Source organism: Impatiens glandulifera, chromosome 6 (genome assembly GCF_907164915.1).
Source record: "Impatiens glandulifera chromosome 6, dImpGla2.1, whole genome shotgun sequence".
Lineage (NCBI taxonomy): Eukaryota > Viridiplantae > Streptophyta > Magnoliopsida > Ericales > Balsaminaceae > Impatiens > Impatiens glandulifera.
The window spans coordinates 2,654,745-2,678,694 of NC_061867.1; the positions used below are offsets into that span (position 1 = coordinate 2,654,745).

At 27.6% G+C, this 23,950-nt stretch overlaps 4 protein-coding genes across 4 annotated transcripts; 2 read left to right on the top strand and 2 right to left on the bottom strand.

Annotated features, from left to right (window-relative positions):
* Positions 1-6,500: 6,500 nt before the first annotated feature.
* On the top strand, positions 6,501-8,479 carry LOC124941911 (60S ribosomal protein L24-2). The gene is made up of 5 exons (XM_047482291.1): positions 6,501-6,594; positions 7,562-7,637; positions 7,727-7,828; positions 7,905-8,053; positions 8,144-8,479. Exons 1-5 carry the CDS (start codon positions 6,584-6,586, stop codon positions 8,292-8,294), a joined length of 489 nt encoding a protein of 162 aa, XP_047338247.1. The 5' UTR covers positions 6,501-6,583; the 3' UTR covers positions 8,295-8,479.
* A 1,229-nt stretch (positions 8,480-9,708) lies between these two features.
* LOC124942790 (RHOMBOID-like protein 2) lies at positions 9,709-12,280 on the top strand. Its single transcript, XM_047483346.1, has 6 exons — positions 9,709-9,849; positions 9,936-10,236; positions 10,333-10,496; positions 10,587-10,750; positions 11,718-11,968; positions 12,043-12,280. Exons 2-6 carry the CDS (start codon positions 9,938-9,940, stop codon positions 12,152-12,154), a joined length of 990 nt encoding a protein of 329 aa, XP_047339302.1. The 5' UTR covers positions 9,709-9,849; positions 9,936-9,937; the 3' UTR covers positions 12,155-12,280.
* A 14-nt stretch (positions 12,281-12,294) lies between these two features.
* On the bottom strand, positions 12,295-14,973 carry LOC124942789 (protein IQ-DOMAIN 22-like). Its single transcript, XM_047483345.1, has 3 exons — positions 14,535-14,973; positions 13,915-14,130; positions 12,295-13,130 (listed from the first exon to the last, which is right to left on the bottom strand). The coding sequence occupies exons 1-3, from the start codon at positions 14,886-14,888 to the stop codon at positions 12,423-12,425; spliced, it is 1,278 nt and encodes a 425-aa protein (XP_047339301.1). The 5' UTR covers positions 14,889-14,973; the 3' UTR covers positions 12,295-12,422.
* A 4,002-nt stretch (positions 14,974-18,975) lies between these two features.
* On the bottom strand, positions 18,976-21,004 carry LOC124941649 (cytochrome P450 87A3). Its single transcript, XM_047481992.1, has 9 exons — positions 20,825-21,004; positions 20,411-20,758; positions 20,179-20,334; positions 19,846-20,103; positions 19,675-19,764; positions 19,523-19,601; positions 19,351-19,457; positions 19,143-19,270; positions 18,976-19,066 (listed from the first exon to the last, which is right to left on the bottom strand). The coding sequence occupies exons 1-9, from the start codon at positions 21,002-21,004 to the stop codon at positions 18,976-18,978; spliced, it is 1,437 nt and encodes a 478-aa protein (XP_047337948.1).
* Between the last annotated feature and the right edge of the window lie 2,946 nt (positions 21,005-23,950).

The following is a 23,950-nucleotide window of genomic DNA, read 5'->3' on the forward strand; positions in this document are numbered from 1 at the left end:
ATTAAAATATTTATTTTTAAACCCTTATAATCTTGAACTAACCTAATGGGTTATTATAAATATTTTAACTACACTAAACAATGTTTAAAAATGTGTTTGGTTTTAAAAATATAGTGACAATTGAAGTTTAATTGCATCTTACTCTAGATTAGTTTATTGGTTATTTTCTCTAATTGTCAATATATTCTACTAAAGAAGTTTGATTAATATGTCAAATTAATTTATGAATTAGAAAATATTTTGGTTAGGTAATATATAACTTGACAAAATGTGTCATATATATATATATATAAAATATAATATAATATAATATAATATAATATAATATAATGATATTTAATTTTAAAGTGTCCGGATTGTTTGGTCGAGAACCGTGGTTAATTTGGATATATATGTGAGAGTAATGGATATTTGGGTCGGATTGTGGGTAGATCCACCCATAAACTTAAAACGGTTAAAAATAAAATTAAAAATATTATAGGTATGTTCGAATTTGCAACCTAACAAAACAAATATAACACTTTAACCAAGTAGGCTAATACCACTTCATTTTTTTAATTCAACACGAAATTTGATGAACGCGAGACATTTTAACATTATAAGTTTAAATTTTTAACTAACTAATCTATATATATATATAATGATGTTTAATTTTTAAAGTGTCTGGATTGTTTGATCGAGAACTTTGGTTAATTTAGATATATATGTGAGAGTAATGGATACTTGGATCGAATTGTGGGTTGACCCGCCTATAAACATTTTTACCATAATATTTTTTTCACGATTTTTTATATTATTACATGATACATGATACTTTATCTAAATAATAATAAAATAATATTAGTGTTAATTTTTTACCTATGTTGTCTAATACGATTCACACTTGCAACATTTTTTTCGATTCACACTTCCAACATTTTTTTTCTTTTCATTTATAATTAAATTTGAATAGAGGTGACTATATTAAATATAGTTTTATAAGAAGAAAAAAATAGCTCGTGAATCATGTTGAAGCTCAAATGCTTTAAATAATATCAATCCAAGTCAATAGTATGTTAGAAAAAAAAAACCAAGTCAACTAGTCCATACAATTTTAATATTAAGGTATAATAAAAAAAAAATAATGAGAAAGTGTTGTACTTAAAAGTTTTGATTTGGATTTGTTTGGAAATACATTTTGAAGTGAAAACATAATTTTTTTATTACATTTATTAATATATAATATAATTAAAACATAATTGATTCTATACGTCAATGGCTAAGACTGACCTCCATTTAAACATGGACAGATTTACATTAAGATTGAGCCCAAATTTTATTTTTAAAGCAAAAAAGGTAACATAATTCCTAATTTTTTTATATTTTTTAATTCATAAAATAAGTAAAACATACACTAATCTACTTGTTTCCTTCATAAAATTTTCAATAAAATTCAAACTCAGCCCATCCCAAATTAATGCACCGAAATAATAATTAGTCAATAATAGGCCAATCTAATAAACCAAAGACAATTTTTTTCCTATTTTTTATCTATAATAATATAGAGAAATTATTAAGTGGAGGAATTTGGTGAGGAAATTTGGTGAGGGAATGACTTGGCATAATCTTATTCACTGAAAAAATCAAATAATTTCTCTCTCTCCTCCCACTTTTACATTTTCCAACAAACTAAGATGTCAAGTCATTCCCTCACCAAATTTCATTTCTCTATCACTCCTCAATAATATATATATATCAAATAAAAATCACTTATGGATTTGAAATTTGTTAAATTAAATAAAAGAAATTAATATATCTAGGCGGACTTAAAAACCAAAATGTAACGAGTTTAATTACATATGAAAACGTTTTGAGTTTAAGTGGGGTGTCATGTTAATTCTTCTTTATTCAAAAAATAAAAATAAAAAAATAGGACAACACTACTAGTAAACCCATTATAAAGAGCACCCCTCACTTCAATTTCAAAAGGAAGCACCCAAGAACTCTCTTCATTCTTTAACTTCATTTCCATTTAAATTCTATATGTCAACAAAGAGAACTAATCCACCAACACTAATGGAAATCACAATAATCTCAGCCGACGGTATACAAAACAAATCATCCCATCCGTTCATCACTCTCACCCCATCATGGCCACAACTCGCCGGCGCCGGCACCAGCGACAAACCGCCGCAATCACAGGTCTATAAAACAAGCCCAGATGATCGATCAAAAGGTACAATTCTCACATGGGATGAAAAATTCAGAATACCCATCACAGATAACGTTTTATTTTACCCAAATAATCACAATTTCTACATTCGGTTATTCTCTAATCGTTTCATAAGAGGTGAGGTTCAGATCGGCTGGTGTCAGATTCCGGTGACTGACGTCATTCCGACATGTAATGTTCCTGCTGGGTTTGTTCGGCGGTTGAGTTATCGATTAAGGAACAAGGATGGTTCGAGAGGTGATGGGGTTGTTAATATTGGTGTGGAATTTGATGGGTCGGTTTTGGATGTCATGAATCAACAGAGACGTCGAAAGATTGCGGCGCCGGAGAAGTTGCCGGTGATGGGTTTTGGTGAAAATACGGTGATGGGAATCCCGATTGGGTTGCCGACGATGGGTTTTCAACAAGATCGGACATTTGGTTATAAGTGAGAACCACTGCCAAAAGGGAGAAGATAGGATCATAAGAGTACTTTATTTCGATGGATTATGTTATTTTCGAGTGATTATAATTAATTCCCAATTGTATAATTAATTGTCTTTTTGAAAATAAATAAATCTTAAATCATTCACTTTGGGCAATCATTAGTTTTTAGTAGTTGATTTAGTCTTAGGATCTATTATAATTAGGATAATAAATGGCGTCACTGAAACCGAACTGAATTGTCCCGTTTAGTATTTGTGTCCCCGATTTGACCTGCCCCAATTTCATCCCGATTCTGCTCCGAACACCAAAAACATAATTAAATATATTAAATCACTAATATATTTTGTATTTATTATATTTTATAAAGTACTAAGGTTATTTCATTATAATAATATAAAATTTTAATATATTATCATATATATTATATTTAAAAAACAGTTTATATAATTTTATTTTATAATTTTTATTTATTTAAAAAAAATTATTAACTGTGCTCTGCGAGATTCCTTGAAATAAAAAAAAATTGAATGAGGCGGAGATGGTATTAAAAAAATCCCCGAAATTAAAACGGTGCGGGAATGGTAAATGCATTCTCCGCCCCGAACCGTCCCATTGTCATCCCTAATTATAATGGTTAATAATCCTTTTTAAAGTTGCGTTTAAAATAATGTTATCTTCTAACCTTAAAAAAAATATTAGTTTAAATATATAACATATGTCTAATTTCGAATCATTCGATTTCTAGAGTATATGTTTATCTCATTGGTTCTAAATTTTACAAATAAAAATATTAATTTTTATAGACGATTATTAATTTTTATAGACGAGTAACCGAAACTCGAAAAAGGATAAATTAAACGATAATAAACAAATAGTATACGCAGACCAACTATAAGAAAATAAGTGTGCTAGTTTGTATAGGTCCCACATCCTTTATAATAATTAATTTATTTGAGTGGAGAAAAATCTTAAAGATCATGACAACATAATAGTAATATTATTTAGGTTTTATTTTATTTAAAAAGAATGATGAACATTTCATAAAAAAAATGACAAAAGTATAAATATAAATATAATGCATACCTTAAATCAACTTTCTTGTAATAAATTAAAGTAATGTATTTATTTGTTTTATTTTAAATTATCCATTCATTATCTCGATTGGTACCAAACCATTACTTCCATGTAACACAACAACACACATAAGTCCAAATAAACGGCAATTTTGAATAAGACATTTAATTAAGAAAAAATGGATTATACAAAATAATAATAGTATAATTTTACATTTATGGCTAGAGTGAGTATTGTTGACTCATTCTTCGCAAATAAGTTCATGCATCAAACATATTAGAAGAATATAATAATTTTATTTTTATTTTTTTATTAAATTTGATATTTGATTTGATTGGTCGACATACTATATAGTAACGTATAGAATATTTTGATCTATAAATAAGTTGATTTTTTCAAATTAAAAAAAATATATAATGTCAAATAAAACACGCCACTTAATTTATTAATTAAAAAAATAATATTTATCTCAAAATAAAATACTCATATATTTTTTTTCTAGTGATCAAATTAAACTTATCATATTATTTAATTTTGCTTAAGAAGTCTCCCTCTATATATATAGAGATAGAATCATTTATCCTCAAAATAAAATAAATTTAGATGTGTTTGATAAATTGGCTTATTAATAATAAGAACTTATTTTAAATAAGTAGGTTCAATAACACGTATTTATAATCACTTATTATTACATATACTTGATAGAAAAATATTAAAAATAATAAACTAAAATATAAAGCTTATTTTAAAAGTGAAAAAAAACCGTTACTATAAACAAAAATCATAAGATCACTTTATTATTTTAAATTTAATAAAATTATTGTTATATATTATAAAGTTATATTAATTTTTTTTTATTTTCTTTGATGATAATTAATTTAATTATTTTTATGAGATTATTTTTAAATATCATAAAATAAAAATATGATTATATTTAAACTAATTATTAAATAAAAAACAATAAATAAATATATATATATATATTATTAACTCATATTTAATGCTATATATAAATTAATTTTTTTTATATATATTATGAGTTCAATCAACTTCTTCTTGTCTGATCATAATATTTAATTATTTTTTATAATATTATTTTTAAACATTATCAAATAAAAATATGGTTATATCTAAGTTAATTATAAAATAAAATTTTAAAAATATATAAATATATCTATATATATATATATATTAATTAGTTTATTTTATTTTATTTATTTATATATATATATATATTATATTAAAAAATTATAATTTAATATAATAGTTAACAAAATATAATATTTTTTTATTTTTTTTATTTAATATATTAAATTATATATTTTAATATATTAAGCTTATTATCTAATTTTAGATGTATTTGTTCAGATATTAACCAATTAAAATATTGAATTCTTAAATTTTATATGTTCCTTTAATTTAATTTTTTATTTTAATATTTAAGTTATTGAGTACTTAGAATTCAGTATTAAATATTCAAATCTTAATTTTCAATTTTATTATAATAAAATAATTTTGATTTATTTTTCTTTATATATATATTTTTTTAAATATAAACTAATATAATACTTTATCTTTATAACTTTCAATTTCATTTAAAAAATTATAATTGTGAATCGAACCAATTATCTTAATTTTTTCAATGAGTTTTACTTTATTTATATTATATATTTATTATTATTAATATTGTGTTCATAATTAACAAAAATATGATAAAAGTTATTCAAACTAAAATTTAATAAATTATACTTTTTATATCTCTATACAATTTATATTTTATAACTAGTATATCATAAAAATAGAATAATATTTAAAATTGAACAAAGAAAAAATATATATTGTTGAAAATGGGTGAGAAAAGGCAAAATAATTTCTTAATAAATCTAAAAAAATAATCAATCTACCCTACCCCACCACACCCACACACCCACACCCATCTACACCCACACCCACATTGTCTTGGAACAAAGTAATTGAAAATTAAATTAAAAATTATTTTAAAACGGCAAAGAGAATTCCATTATAATTGTGGAAAGAAAAAAAAAGAATTGGTTGAAAAATGTCAACAAATACTGCAACAAACAAGTCATTATTATTACTTTTTATTTATTTTAAATGTTTTTAAGGTGAAAATTGAACTTAAAATATATTTTTTTAGTTCACAAAAATAATTCTTTGTTAAAGAGTGGTCACCTTGCCACTTGTTATCTTTATTTATTTGTTTCACTTTAAATAAATATAGAAATTAAGAAAGACTAGAGAAGACTATATATATATATATACACAAATTGTAGTCTCATATGATTACAATTTTTACTTTCAATATTTAAATTAAATTATCAATCAAGATTGACCCCATCTTGATAATTATAGTCCGTGATTGAATCTCATATATTTTTTTAAATGAAATTAGATTTAATTTATATTAATTTAAATAAGTCAGTTAAAATCCTGATTTAACTCGTAAATAGTATAACCTTCATGATTGAATTTTTTTATTTAAGTAAACTTTTAACACAGGATTTAACAGTTGAAGTGATAATTATTTTAAATAAGAATAAAATAAAAAAATATTTATTTTTGACAAGTTTAGAATATATATAATTAATTAATAACTACTGTGGGTTATTTTTATTTCAGGGCCTCCAAGTTGTTAAATGAGTCCAAATTATTTATATATTTGGGCCAGGCACAAATTTATAAATGGGCTCAGCTTTACTATATTTGTAAAGCCCATTTATTTTGAGATTAGGTTTTATAAAAATTGAAGTATTTAAGGGTAGTTAGGGTTTCAGAGAAATAGAAGATCAAGCCACCGCATCGCCGGAAGAGAGAGAGAGAGAGAGGAGGTGCCGCCGCTGTTTGCCTGCCATGGTTCTCAAGTATGTTCTTCAATCATTTCTAACATCGTTCTTTGCTGATTCGTATTCCTGTATAGTATTCATCTGTGCTTTCTCCTTAAGATTTTTGTACTTGATTACGTTTATGCTTGCGGATCTTATGAATCCGCATATCAGATGAATGAACTTGTTTTGATTCTTTGAAGTGAAGTATGAATGATGTGTTTATCGTTTCGTTAAACAGAAATGAATCTATATAGAATGGATGGATTTGTTTGATGAAATATAATGTCTGATGATTGTTACATTGAAAACATGATCTAGATTAGCTTCGATGATTCTACTTGATTAGTTGTAATGGATGTTCAGATCATTATATAATGATTCTCATGCTTATATATGTATATGTTTAAACTGATGATATAGAATAGCTTTGATGATGCTATAACATTCTTAGAATTTCTATATGAGCATCTCAAATGAATCTTCATTATATTATGATTTTCATGCTGAGATATGTATATGTTTTCACTGATGATCTAGAATAGCTTCAATGATGCTATAACATCCATCAAATTTCTATATGAATATCTCAAATGGATGTTCATTTCATTTATATTATGATTTTCATGATTATGTATGTATATGTTTTCACTGATGATCTAGAATAGCTTCAATGATGCTCAAATTTCTTCGAATTTCTATATGAATATCTCAAATGGATGTTCAGTTCATTATATTATGATTCAAATGCTTATGTATATGTTATCACTGATTATTAGGACATGACTTTTTATTAATGATCTAGAATGGATTCTTTGATGGTTTAACATTCTTTGACTTTCTATACGAATAACTCAAATAGATGTTCATTTCATTCTATTATGATTCTCATGCTTGTATTACAAATCTAGAATAGCTATGATTATGCTATAACATTATTCGAATATCAGTTCATTATATTATGATTCTCATGCTTAATTATCTATTTGTTTTGACTGATTATTAGGACAGAGCTTTGCCGATTCAGTGGACAAAAGATTTACCCAGGAAGGGGTATCAGATTTATTAGATCTGATTCTCAGGTTCATCCTTCATTTCTCTTGTTCATACAATACCTTTTACATTTGTTATTACCTAAGTATTAACAATCAAGTCATTTATTCCTTATTAGGTTTTCCTCTTTGCCAATTCAAAATGTAAGAGGTACTTCCACAACCGTCTGAAACCATCGAAGCTTACCTGGACAGCAATGTACAGGAAACAGCACAAGAAGGTAAAATTCATTACTCCCTTTGATTTACATTCTTAAATTACAACCTTTTGATTGATTTGTGTTTTGCGAATTTTAGGATATTGCTGCTGAAGCTGTGAAGAAGAGGCGTAGAACCAACAAGAAGCCTTACTCAAGGTCCATTGTTGGAGCTACATTGGAAGTTATCCAGAAGAGAAGAGCTGAGAAACCCGAGATTCGTGATGCTGCTAGAGAAGCTGCTTTACGGTATTTCTCTTTTTATAAACAATGATTTCTCTTGAGATTTTGATTAGTTTTTTTAATATTGATCAATGGGTTCTTTTATTTTATCACTAGTGAAATTAAGGAGAGGATCAAGAAGACCAAGGATGAGAAGAAGGCGAAGAAAGCCGAAACTGTCTCCAAATCCCAGAAGACAAAAACCAATGTTCCAAAGGCCGCAGCACCCAAGGGTCACAAAATGGGAGGTGGCGGTGGAAAGCGGTAGTTAAGTTGTATTTCTTGAACCTTTTGAACAAACAACCTTTTATTTTCAATATTGCCCGGTTTTCTTTCGAAATTGACATTGTCTTAAGTTTTGATACTTTATTATTGACTTTGCATGCTTTTTTTTATTGTATCTTGTCTTCAAATAGTGGATTTGTTTGCTGATTAATTTAAATTATGGTTGCTTAACGAGGATTTTTTTTATATTGTTAAATGCTAAATTGTAGAATCTATTAGTGTATTCTACACGATAATGATAGGGAATAAAAACATGTTTTCAAGTGGCAGAGAGAATAAAATAGAATTATGTTTAAATGTATCTTATTCAAATAATTCTTTTTTATATCTTTTAAAATCATGTCTCTATTTTTCTCACTATTTACTTTTTTTCTATATCTTATATTAATATATTAATCTGATTTCAATTTATTTAATGATTTTGTAGTTTGAAGAGGATGATATATTTATTATTTATAAACACAGTTAAATATATAAATAATTTTAATAAATATAAATAAGAATGTTTTATATTTAAATGCATATTTTTTAAAAATATTCACTTTAATGTTATTTCTGTTTTTTTTTTTTCATTCATTTTTTTTAACAAATTTTGTTTAAGATAATAATAATTCTGTTTTTTTATAATATATTATTAAATGTATCATAATATATATTATTTGAATCAAATCTTAACGCGGAGAATCTAATTTGCTTTCAAATATGTCCATCTTGAGTATTAGATTGAAAACCATTTCAAATTATTTATTATTATTTTAAATCTTAAGTGAAATTTAAAATTAATATAATTTTAATTATGTGTGACAATTTGCAAATTGATGAATACTAACTAAATCTAATAGGTTTAGTAATTCATGTCAAAATTTTGAACATAAATCTGACATTTTTATTTATGATTGATCCGAACTTGATTCGTTTAACGCGATTTACCTAACTTAATTCGAACCAAACTCGATGAATTAATTCACATATCTCTGCTTTAAATTAAAATGACATCAACACAAAACAAAATAAAGATAAATCATAAATCATAAATTCATTTATAAATAATTTTACAAAAGAAAATGAGCAAGTGAAAAAAAAATGATAATACAAAACTCAACTAAATAAACTTTAAGTTATTTCAGGTCAACCCGATTTTGATATGTTTATTAATCAGGTTAAACATGTTGACCTGATTTTAACCCGAAAAAAAAATTACCCTAACCTGATTTTTTTGTGTTCGGTCCGAGTCTGGTTCGTGTCCAAAATTGTCCGCCCTAATTCAAATTCGGTAACCGTGTTAATTTTTTTAAATAAATAAAATAATTAAAAAGTCAAGGTTAATTGTCAACTTTAAACTAAAATTCAGGGGCTTACCACTATATTAAACAATAATAGTCATTATCAAACCACCTAACGCTCAAGAAGCACACAAGAAACAGCATAAATCGCCATTTCCTTCATATCTAGAGAGAGAAAAAGACGGTTGAAATTCATTCATTCATTCATATACAGATCTTCAATCTCTATTTTCACGCCATTTGTCATCATCCAGCGTAAGATTTCAAACGATCAACATCAATTTCCATATACATATACAAGGAAATTTCTTAATTACAGGTTGTTAACACTTATCAAGCAGTAATGGCGAATCGAGATCCAGAGAACGGAGTAGGATTGAATAAGAACAGAGTAAGTAACTATCCACCGCTAAATCATTCTCCATCTTACTTCCTTGATTCAAACGATCGTCAATGGACATCCTGGCTAGTACCGATGATCGTTATAGCTAATATCGCTATGTTCATCGTCATCATGTTCATCAACAACTGTCCTCATAACAATATATCGAATACGAACGGAACTTGTGTTGCTAGATTCCTTGGTAGACTTTCATTTCAACCTCTCAAAGAGAATCCTCTCTTCGGTCCTTCCTCTTCAGCGTACGTAAATCCTATAATCTAATCTAATCTAACCTAGCTTAGCTGATTGAAATTTGAAGTATAACTGTTATTAGTTTATCATAATTTTGAATACAGATTGGAGAAATTAGGAGGATTAGAATGGAGTAAGATAGTGAATGAACATCAATGGTGGAGATTGATTAGTTGTATATGGTTACATGCTGGACTTATACATCTGTTTGCGAATATGTTAAGCCTTGTTTTCATTGGAATTCGACTTGAACAGCAATTTGGATTCGGTTTGTTTCATTTCTTTGATTTTGTGATGAATTTGATTAGGTTTTCTTGTGGAATTTGTTTATGATTGTTTGATTGATTTTGATGAACAGTTCGGATTGGAGGAATTTATCTATTGTCTGGATTTGGTGGAAGTATATTATCTTCGTTGTTTATACAGAAGAATATTTCAGTTGGTGCTTCTGGAGCTTTGTTTGGTCTTCTTGGTGCTATGTTATCTGAGCTCTTCACTAATTGGACTATTTACACTAATAAGGTTAGTCACTATATGCTTATTTTGAGGTACCGAAATCTCGATATATACAAATAACATCCCGATCAAACCGAATATTATCGGTATACCACAATTTTGGTACGGGTATCAATATTATAATGTTAGAATTTCAGTTCCATTAAAAATATATTGGGAATGGAATTTTGACAAATGAAGTGGGAAATTGAAAATTAGAAAATTATGTTGATTTGATTTTTTTTTTTAAATATAATTTTAAATGATATGATAAATATGGGAATTGAAATTAAACTATTTAATTTTAATTTTAGTGTTACCATTAAATATGATAATTTGGTAGGTTATAATGTTATATATACTATTTGGTTAAAATTAGATAAAAAGGTGTTTTTTTTTTCCAAATTTGTTGATTTTTGAACAAATTGATTTGAAATATTGCTTTTCTGTAAAACTTTTTAGATTAGGTTAACTAAAATATGATAAATGCACATACCAAATAAAGTAGATTATGTTAACTAAATTATCAATATCTTTTCAAAAGTTTTTTTTATTATATATAATAATTTACATAAAAAAGTTATTTAAAAGATAATACTTTATTACAATTACAATCAATTTTAAAATGTAATTGATTTTGTTTATATTTAATTAGATGAAACTTGTTTTTTTTTTAAAAAAGTGATTTTTTATATGCTTTTTTAACAAACATGAACTTTTTGTGATTTTTTAACAATTGAAAAGTTTACAAGTTTTCAAATAAGCTCCCTCACTTATTTCATTCAAATAATCTGTTTTTTTAATAACATACCTGTTATTTATACAACTTATAAACATAGTAGGCATGATCCAAATTATTATAATTTTTATATTTATCATTAGATTATATCCTAAATCATTGTTAATTCTTTTCAAATATAATAAGCTTAAATATTTTCTAATAATTATAAACAAAAACAAAACCATTTGCTTATGGTTTCCTTTCTTTGTATAGGCTTGTGCTTTATTCTCGCTATTACTCATCATTGTTATCAATTTGGCACTCGGAATCCTTCCTCACGTCGACAACTACGCACACATCGGTGGATTCTTAACTGGCTTTCTACTCGGATTTATACTTCTTCTTCGTCCCCAATTCGCTTGGGTCGAAAGCCAACATCTTCCACCAGCTGCTCGTTCTAACTCCAAATACACCGTCTTCCAATGGATATCGTTACTTCTTTCCCTTGCCTTCCTCATTGCCGGGTAAAATTTTCTTATTTCTTATTTCTTCCTATCTATCAAGATTATCCTCCTAATTTATCGTAACATATTCGCAGTTTCGCGGTTGGGTTAGTGATGCTTTTCCGAGGAGAAAATGGGAATGACCATTGTAGTTGGTGCCATTACTTAAACTGTGTCTCCACCTCAAAATGGACATGCAATAGGTAACAAAAACCAAAGATATTTCTTCTATTTAATATATATATATTGTACAACTTTATTTTCATATTATAAAGTGTATCTTTTTGCTATATAGTAAACATATGATTGAATTAAATTAATTTGATAGTCTAATACCAATGATTTATAACTCATAATATGATAAGATTGCACAAAATACTTGAAATTCAGATAAACTTAATTTAGTTTATTAAACATTCTTTTTTTATCAAAAGCATCCTAAGATTAGATTAGGGGACTTAGAGAAAGGTCAGTTTTAGAATTCAGAGACATAATAAGGCATACCGAGTGGATCTAACTGACCAGAACCAGGATAAGCTTTTTTCGCAAGGTTGCTTTGCGGAAACTTTGTTTGGTCAGCAGTAGGATATCCATGAAGAGATAGTACTCTTTTTGTAGTAGTTGAAGTAGAAGTAGATCTTTCCAAACCAGGCCTTAGTTTAGGGGCACTTAAGGATCTTGTTTTGGCAATTGAGGATTGTGTGCCAGACATGTAACTTGGGTGATTATTAGTGGATGTGCTTCTTAAGCTGTTGATGCTTCTGGTTGGGGTTATTGGGTCTTGATCATTTATGGGGCATAAATGGAATTTCACGGGAGTTAAGGATTGAACTTCGTATGAAGATACAGATTGGGCAGTTGAATCTACGGAGGTGGCTGTGAACATGCGACTGTATTGATCGGAGGAATTGGATCGGTCGAATGGTTTCTTGGGACTTATTCGGTTTGATGACGATGACGATGGGAAAGATGGTTTTGGACTGTTTATCTTTTCTTTGTCATATGTGAAGATTGGTTTTGAGTTTGATCCTTTCTGGTTTGATTCTGTTTCGTAGATTTGATCTATGTCTAGCATTCGTTTTGAGCCACTTTTCTGCAATTCAGGAGCGGTGTGTAGCTTGAATCTCGATGAGTTCTTCCTTTTCGCTATGGCAAGTTCAAAGTTCTCGGGTGTTGATGGACCCTGGAAATGGAAGACAATAGAACCTTGTTAATGAATACACATGAGAAAGACATGACAAAATAACATGTCTTTTGCAAATAAAACGAAAAAATAGAACATTTACAATCAAGACAACTTAATTGAAAAATGGCCAAAACACCCAAATGTGGATAATTTATAAATTTATTTAAAATAAAAATCATAATAAGAGAACAAATCCAACCAATTAGAAACACCAATTTTTATTTCCCAACTAAATGAAAATAAACAAATCCCAATTTTTAATAGGCTGATTAGAACCCGATGTGCATAAAGTATCTGTCACCAAAACAGTCGTATTTAGTTGAAGCATGACAACAATAAAAACACGAATGTTCACCTAATCACCAAATACACATCGAGATTAACAATAAACAAAAAAAATGCTCAATATCGAAAAAAACAAAACATAAATGATGAATATAAGTAACAAATGAGTTAACTATTTCAAAAATAAATGATGAATTAATATTTGAAAGTACAAAAAAGACTATTTTAAAGAAAAAAGTTGTCTTTTTTTCTATAAGAATACATTGTCTTTGCTATAAAAAAGTTTGCTTACAGAATTAAAGAAAGATAAATGGTTTAATTTAAGTTTAATCTAATCAATAAATTTCATTCAAATAACCCCTAAATCTAAATATATTCAAGTCTAGAGAAAAGATAGGGGTCAAAGAGTAGGAGTACTAAAAGCAAAATATTGTGGTCCTAAAAATTTGAAATTCAAACAAAATTGAACAAAAATGGAGGGAAGAATCCAAATTACCTGTGTGTCAGATTCAAATTGAGAAGACTTAGCCAATGAATTCGATCCAAGCGGTTGCGATTGCGATTGAGACCGACCTAACCTTGCTCGAGCTTGAGCTCTCAACAATGCTTCCAATCGAACCATCATAAACGCTGTATGTTTCCTCACCATATTACCTCTAACCAATGCTTGTAACTTCACTAATCCTTTCAATGCTCGTTTCGCCCTTCTAGCCTTCTCATTCCCAAACAAAGTATAATCAACAACAAAATCAAATCAGAAAAGTTCAATTAGTAATCAATAAATATGAATGAGAATAGAAAAGTTCAATTAGTAATCAATAAATATGAATGAGAATGACTTTTTGGTAACCAAAAGTTTCAACAGGTGGTGGACTCCAGTTTTCAGATCTAGTTTTTCAAAGTATATGGCCCGCCATCAATTTCTACAACTGCCGCCTCTTTGTAACAAAAGTTGACTTGTAACAAAAACTAACTGTTCTATCTATATCCTAATGCTTGTTTTGAAACCCTAACTATCAGATCGAAGACATGCATACAAGATATATATAGTGAGAATATGTATCTAGATCTTCATGATAATAATAATAAGAAGAAGAAGATTTTTGAGATACGAACCAAATATCCTCGAAAATGCGATTGAATCGTAACTGCCGCCAACTGTTTACGGATCTGGAAACCGCTATAGCTTTTGTTAACAACACAGGTAGGATTCGGCGCCGGAACGACTATCGATTGTTTGCTTTGATCGACGACGACGACGTTGTTTGTAGATGAAATTGAATCGGCGGATCGTTCATTGCTATCGGTAGAAACGCGATGATGATTCTGACGAGTTGATTTGACATTTCGCTGATGATTTGATTGAGGGAAACAAGTCGTGGTTGCTTGATCAGGAGATTGTAGCTGTGGAGGTGAGATTTGCTTCTTAATGCTGAAGAATTTCTTCAGCCATTTCGTTGCTTTTCCCATTGTTCTAATGGATTGATGATTCGAAACTGATGCGGTTTTCTTCAGTGTTCATCATTTTATAGAGAGAGAAAATAGAGAGAGAAAGAGAAGAAGAAGACTGGAAAGGGCGGAAGAATGGTAACGCAAAAAAAAGGTCAAATATAGTAGGCGAAAATATATTTTCCCCTTTTTTTTATTTTTTAATGATTTTTAATTAATTAACAACTAATATTTTTATTTATTTAAGAAATAATAAATTATACAAAATTTTCAAAAATAATACTAAAATGTTGATTGTTAATTTTCTTTAATATTTAAAAAAAAACATCCATTCTTCACTTTTAACAAATATAATTATGATTATTTGAATAATTCAAAATAATATATCAATTTATCAACTAAAATTATAAAAAAAAAAATTTAATTTTTTTTACTTTTAGTTTTTATAATCTCGGTATAAGATTATTTTCAATCCTAGCTGTAAAATATTTTATTTTCAAATAAGAGTCTTATTATCATGACTTTTTAATTTTGATTTTTATTTAAAATATTAAAATTAGATAAATGATTTTTTATTTGTCAAAGTTGATAAAAAAATATAATAAGTAGTTTGTGATTAAAAAAATTACTTTTTCACCTAAACAAAAAAATTCACTTAATTTAATTATATATTTCATACCAAATAAAAATGTTATTATTTTTTATTTTTTTCAAATTTTAAAAATAAACAAATAATAATTCTAAATAACTATTTTACTTTTTCGTTTTGATTATCTAATGATTACAAATAATAATCGTAATACTTATTTTCATTTAATCAAATTTAATTAAATTATAAACACATTAATACTGAAAATTAAAGTGATTTATTTTGAATTTAATTGAAATCATGGAAGGTGATTGTGATGAATTATTTTATTATCTCTTAAAATGATTAGTTAATAGGTTAAATAACGAAATACAAAACATTATATAATATTAAATTGATTTATAATTTTATATCTTTATTGACTGTCAGATTTATATTAGAGTGATTTTAATTTTATTGATAATTATTTTTCATTAAAAAATATATATTTAAGTTAAGTGAGAGTTAAGATAATGACAATTTTTTAAAAATAAATAAAATTGTTGCTATCAATCATAATCTAGAACTCAATTGTTTTTAAAGCATACACTAAAAAGTATGATTAGATTAGTTAAATAGACTATAAATAGATTAAACTTTAATATTAATCTTATAATTGAAAATGATAACTTTTTTGCTAAATTAATTGAATATTTAAGTTGTAACGTAAAATACAACATATTCAAAACTGGGGCCCAGCTAAAGACCAAATCATAAATATATTTGAATTAAGTTATAATTATAAAAACAAAATGTTGACCGAAAAAGAAAAAGGTATAACCTGTAGATTCTGTAAATCTACTATTTGACTGCAAATTTTAAATAGAAGTATAATAATATTATTTATAAATTTTATATTATAAATAAATATAAAATATTAAAAGTGCTTACAACGTTTGTGGCAATTTAAATTTATTTGTTTTTTATTCAATTAGTCTATTTATTTATTTATATATATATATATATATATATATTAAAATTGAGGAATTTGCATGTCCACCAATTTAAGAGGTTTTATGACTACTTTTGACTTTTTTTTTTATATTAATTAATACATTTTTAATTTTTTAAAAATAATTATTGTGGGGAATTTCTTATCTTAGTAGGAGTTTTCCATTAAAATATATATAGAAGTTTAATTAAAATATATATAGAAGTTTAGGTAAAAAGTGTTTGAAAAGTGATTTTTTAATAAAATTTTATATAAAAAATTATTTTGATCAATTTTTTTATAAAACATAATTAATTAAAAAAATTGTTTTGGACAAAGTTAAAAAAAATAAATGATAGTAAATATGTTTCATTTATAGTTTTTTAATATATATATATATATATATATATATATATACCAATTAAAATAAAAACTTTATTGTGTGAAATAATTTTTTTTATAGTTACAACTAAAGTTCTAATTATATATAAGTTATTTGAACATTAATTGAAATTCAACTTTATAAACTCATATTTTGTTAGTTTATTTTTAAATTAATCTAATTACTATTCAAATCTATTTTTATGTTTTTTTTTTATATTATTACTTTTTTAACATTTAATAATTATAACTTATTATTAAATACAACATAAATTTAATTATTTATATATATATATTTATACAATTGAATTATTATTTTATATAATATAATAATTAAATATTTAATTCATCGATCTCATAAATAAATTTAAAACATCTTAATCATACCCTAACTTAATAATTTATATATATATATATATATATATATATATATATAATAAATAATGAAATTTAGGAGTAAATTATGTTACTTTAAAAATAATCCAATCTTGGGAAATCACCCATTATTCGAAGTTATTAATAAGTTTTTATTAAAAATTATACTTTATAGAAAAAAAATAAGTTTTTATTTGATTAAATTATTATATTTATTTATTTAAAATTTATAAAAATAAAATACTTATTTAATAAATTAAATGGGTGGGTGGTTGAAAGGAAATATAATAAACATAAATGATTTGGAGAAAAATTTATTTTATGTGAAAAAGTTTTTGCGATAAATCTAGATTCATTGTGGGGATGATCATTCGATCAATTTTTGAGACGACAATTGGTGCAATGTCAAAAGTTTAGCTACGGCATATCCAAAATTTGCTTTCATTGCTATATGTAGAAATTACACATTTAATTAAATGTTTGATCTTCAATTTAGTAGTTTCGCTAGCCGAATTAGATATAAAAACAGATTAAATATGATGAAAAGTTTGTCTCATAATAGAATTTTAGTTTTAGTATAACACAAACAAGTGTCCCCACCTGAACAAGAGTTTATACGTTGGTAAGACATGAATAGTTTTAATGTGGGACATTGCTACAATTTGACCGCTAAAATGAGTTCATATAAGTTTTATTGGGAGAAAAATTGGGAGTTAAATATTTCATCTAATATCTCGTTCTTTGGATGTAACGTTATTCACAGTGGAATTCTTATGGATGATATGTGTATGATTTTTTTTTTATCTAAAAAGGTTGAATCGACAACTCACTTACTTTTACATTGTCGAGGAGTGACTAATATCTGAAATCTTTTGTGGAGTATCACTATGATTCATTGGTGATACCTGAGTCTTTGAGTAGTTGTTGAAAAATTTGGATTGATGACTAATATGGCAAGACTACATAATTGAGTTATCATTCCAATTTTTTTTAATAGACTATTTGGTTAGAGAGAAATCGTCGAATTTTCACTGATCGTAGTCGTCTTATTTGTATCATTCATAATGTTATTATTATGATGTTTTATAAGATTCAATTCTAGAAAGTCGTTAGAGTCAGGACTTAAGAGCTCAATAACTTATTTAGTAATATTTTTTATTTTTAATACTTTTTATCGTTGTGTTCAAGCTATTTTTATCGAATATAATATAAATGTATTTTTTTTTTAAAAATTAAAATAAAAAATTAAAAAAAAAATTTAAACAAAATTTATAAAATAACAAATGTATTTTTAAATAATAATATAAAAATGGCTGAAGCCCGCCAAAACCGCCATTACCGCCATTAACACAGATACTTTCAAAACCAGAACTCGAAGAGCGCGAAAATGGCTCAATTGCACAAAGAAGATGATCGTTAAAATGGTTGTTCAGACTCAATTGGTAGCGTTTACGGTTTACGGCCTGATAATCTCAAACAACGGAAGTTATCACGTAGGTATAATTCTGTTTTTTCCAAAAGAAATAGTATGATAACTTTCTCATTTTTGTTTTCACATCATCTAGGGTTTGTTGCTGAAATAAAATGTTTGATGATCGATGATTCCATTGTTTGCCAGATCGGAAGGTATGGAATCGGTTTGACCTTATTTATCCCTCTCATTATATGATTGCATTTCACTTATGTTTTTCTTATCAATTTTGACATGAAAGCTAAGTTTGATCACAAACATAGATAGAAAGATAGATTGATATTCAAGATTCTATAGGAAAATTCACTACAAACTAGAGTTACTATTTTTTCTCATATATCTTAACATGGAAACCATCTGGAAATTGAAGTCCAGGAGTTCGAACTATATGTCCTCCTCTGATTATCTTCCATCTGAAAAACACAGTGATTTTGGTTAAGTAGTTTTCCCTCGTATTCAGTCAGTTACATAATCGATTGAAGAACTTACTTGTATTTAGTCACTAGGCAATGAATAAACACAGCCATTTGCACCTTGGTGAAATCTGTTCCAACGCAAAATCGCATTCCACCCCCAAAAGCCATGAAATGCTTAGATGCACCGTTTACTTCCATTCCCTGTGTTAACACATGTTTGAATCTTTATAGCAAAAAAAAATACAAGTTTTTTTTTGTGAATTATTACTATGCAAACTCACATTCCATCTCCATGGATTGAATTCATGAGGATCCTTATACATTTCCGGGTTCAAGTGTACTGCTGGAGGACAGACCATTACTGCCCAACCAGCCGGAATGCTATAGCCTGCACAGAGACATGCCAAATCTTAATTCTATGGCTGGAATTTCAATTAAACCTAATTGACATACCCTTGAAGTTTACTTCTCTTAGTGCTTTCCTGAAAATTCCAGGTACTATGTTCGCCAGCCTGACTGTTTCATTGATAAACTGCAATATTTTAAAACTGGTGGTTGTTAGTTTGAACTAATGATATGAGAGTATGATCATATATTTAGAAAACCTGGAATGTGAACTTCATTGATTTGTATTCTTTCCATGTAAGATGACTATCTGACTTTTCTCGTTTTTGTATGATTGCTTCATGCTCTTTCTGTGTACAGAAATGAAAACCCTGTTGTTATTTGGAGTAGAATTAAACATGGATGATGATGATGCTATGATTTTCACATACTGTGAGTTCTTCAAGCACCAATGGATTCTCAGAGATAAACTTGATTGCCATTGTAATTGCGAGGGAAGTTGTCTCGAAACTGGCAAACAGTAGAACGAACATCAAATCCAATGCAATTGCCTCTGTCAGGACTGTATCCTCCTTCTCAAGTTCTACAAGGACATAATCGAAGAAATCTATTTTTTCCTCCTTCCTTGGCTTAATTTCTCTTCTTTGTTCAAGCAGGCTTTTCAGCTTCCTCATTGCATTCTTCCTTCCCTGGAAAACTCAAAAAAGAACATCATCTCTTTGAAATATTCTCTTTTGTTAGAAAGCTCTTGAAACATTAATTACCTGCAAGCACCTATAGTAAGCTGTTCCAGGAATATTCAAAGGGAATGAAATTAATCCCTTTATGAAAGCATCAAAGTTTTCCCTTAGATTCTTCTCTGATGACTTCTGATCAGGCTCATAACTGATCAACTTCTTTGCAGTCAGATCAAATATGAGCTGTTAACATTCAGATGTCATGAAGTTAGTTTCAGAATCAAGCAATAATAGACCAGAGTAAGAAACTGGAACTTACGCCTGCTGTTGCGTCCTTCAGTTCGACACTTTTTTGAGTAGACCATCTTTTCAAGTATGTATGTGCTGACTGTTCAACTTCAGGAAGCATATTTTTCAGGCTCTGTGGACCGAAAAGACTCAGCACCATGTTCTTGAGGTATTTATACATAAAACCATGCAAGGAGCCGACATTCTGTTTTCCAAAGATCTCTGTAAAAGTATCTGGATACCAGCTCTGGAACAAATTTCCCTCTTGTTGGAAGATGAAATAATTGAGGTCTGCATCAGTTGATACTATAACAGGCCTCCCCACCAAACTCGTACAAAATATTGGACCATATCTGATGATAAATATATAAAGTTTGATGTTAGAAAGAAAAGTTGTATCATTAATTATTATAAGTCAATGATTTCATATGTTTAACCTTTGAATCCTGTCTCTGATGAAGGGAGGCATATTTGAAGTGGTGTTTGGAGCAAAGAACTGGAGAGTCTCCCCAATGAATGGTAAGCCCATTGAACCTGGAGGGAGTTTTCCATTGCATCTGGGATTGCTCCATCTATATAGCCAAAGTGAAACAAATGCAATAATACACAAAACAAGTGGCCACATATTTCCTGGAAACGAAATTGCTAAAGGTATTTCAAAAGAAGATAAGCTGGTAAGTATTAGTAATCCTTTAATCCTTATGAATGAATGAAGCTCTTTATATAGGCTGGTAAGTTTTTGATGAATTTGGTTTGGAACAGGATATGATCCTACAATAATTGTGTCTTGAGACCATCAGTTTTTCCCAGTCAACCATCTGGATGTTTTGAGATGTGTGTAAAAGCTTTATCAGGATTCAAGAATACCAAGGCCTAGTTTGATCACAGGTATCTAACATATTCATACCGAATTTTCTCCACAAAGTGGTGATGAAATGGCAGGGTTTATTTGAATAATGAAGTGATTAAATCTAAATAACCTGTTATGTAGGTTATAAAAAAATCGATTAATTGGGTAAAATGACATTAGGAGTATAAATATATAATGAGGGTATTTTGATTGATGATTTAAATGATGTGATCAATGAGTAAATTGTTGATTTGATAGTGTCTATCAAACAAGGCTCAGGTTTACATTATGCCTTCCACTACTATCCTTCCCTACTGTCAAAAACAAATATATTATAATTAGCACTAAATTTAGTTAGTTGTTAACAACTACATTAATATTTTAGTTTCTATTGCCATTTTAATTACAGATTGAAGAAATCCCCTCTCAAGGATGCCTGCATACTTATTTGCAAGAAGTAAGTTGTTGTTGTAAACTTCATATTATTCATTGCTGCCATTTTTTAACTAATATTCCTTGAGCTTGAGGTTGGAAACTTAATTTTTAGTATAAGATTTTCTTCATTCTTCATACAATTAATGAATTATGAAATTAAGAGGAAGTAGAGTGATTGTGGTCAATTAAGTGGTGGGGTGTTTAACTATTAGGAGAGGTGCTACTACTGTAATTATCAACTCTTTGCTAAGTAAAAGTAACCCCACTTTGATTAGATTCTCTCTTTGCATGATTTCTGCAGAGAATTATATAGAGATTACTTTTGAGATGGCTATACCTATGCTATGGGGGGATGAATATAAAGAAAAATATGTTAAACTTCTATACCAATTAGGATTTAGGTCTTAAGAGTAGTTAGTAGCTCGTGGTTGAGACTCTTGAGTGACACCCAATAATGACTTTGTTTGGAAAAAAATTCTCGAGTTGGGTCTGTAATTGGGATGAAAAACCAATTAAGTTATGATCTAGAACATTATCTCAACTAAATTAATATCTGAAAAAATTTATCAAACGTTTTCTTGTCCAAACTTAGACTAAGATACAACTCTAGAAAGTGTTCCAAATGAAATTGTATGATTCAAAATCTTAAAGGGAATTAGAACTAGAACAAGATGGATGAGATAGTTTAGACTTGCAATTATCTAAAATCACTTTATTTCATATCATAGATAATGCTACACAAGTGTATCTATCTATCAATCACCTTTTAGTCTCTTTATACACCTCAATAATGAAGCATGCAAATTGTATTATGTATAGCCCAACTAACCTACCCTAGACTTGTTACACATTATCTTTATTAGATATTTCATCAAGATTGTAATCCAGATTGAGATCACATTTTGAAATGGGCTTATATGAACTTAGTTTGACAAAGATTAATAAACTAATTGTCTGATCTCAAATTGAAAAATATAAGTATAAGTTTTTCTTTTGTGTACAGAAGAGTACAGTATTGTTCAACTTTTGGAGGAAAATGCTAGCCAATGTAGATATTATATATATGTTATTATGCCCCCAACACCAACAGTAACAAAACTGTTTTCAGTCAAATGGCTACATATAACTACTACTAAATATTGTCCTGTAAAGTGGGAGAGAAATTTTGTCTCCCTTTTCTCCCCCAAGAAAAATCTCATTCTCCCTTATTTTAAGGGTTGCACTCCCTTAAAGTGTTGCACTAAATATTGCAATGAACTTAGTTGTGGCACGAAACTTACGATAAACTTTTTCTCTTAAGTAAGACTTTTTCCACTTGAGTAAAACAAGTTTAATTATATTAGGGAAAGAAATATAGAACTTAAGTAAAGACAATCTATGGAAATGCATAAAATTTAGGCTACAATTCATTATGCTAATGATACTCAAAACATGTTCTTATTATTGATATGTAAGTTTCAATTCTTGTATCTCACCTCATTCTATCTGGTTTTTTTCATCTAAGCTTAGGCCATTATTCTTCTCATTATCTTTAATATCTAACCCTAAATTTTAATTTGTCACATAACAGATTTGCTTATTTTTTATGAGAAATAATATATGAATAAATATACCAGTAAATTTTCTATGGCCTAAAACTGAAAATAGATAGATGGGTATGGATTTAGTTAAAACTTGTGTTTGATAAATGTCAGGACTTGTTCTTACCTTCAAGAGTGCATTTATGTTTATTCTGAAATGCATCACTGGATTCACAATGATGGATGAGCTGTTTAACTTAAATGACTCCCATCCCATTGACATTTTGATTTTGTTGATTTTTTTTTCCTTTTCGATTTCTTCAAAATGATTCTAGTAGTCCTCTTTCGATGCATAGTCCTATTGCAATAATTTTGGTTTTTGTAGGTTTTAGTAACTTTGGATAAAAAAAACACTATTTTGGACAATTTTGAAGTAAGGGAAATATTCATCTTAATGACATTAGGTGTAAAAAATTGAGTGTACAATAACAATAAACCATTTGCTCAAAACTATAACCATAACTAATTTTGGACATATACCTAATGAATGACAAACTAAATAACAAGAAATCATTATTTTAAAATAAACCATCATCATTAACCCTATTCTCATTAATTAGGATTAACCAATGTCATTTGTGCAATTCTTGGGTCCTTTGAAAGCCCTATTCATCTTAATCTCCTTTTGAACAAAGTCTGAATTATCATGAATCTACAAACCCTAATTGCTAAAGTTGTACTCTTTCTAGTTCAGATTCGTTTACAA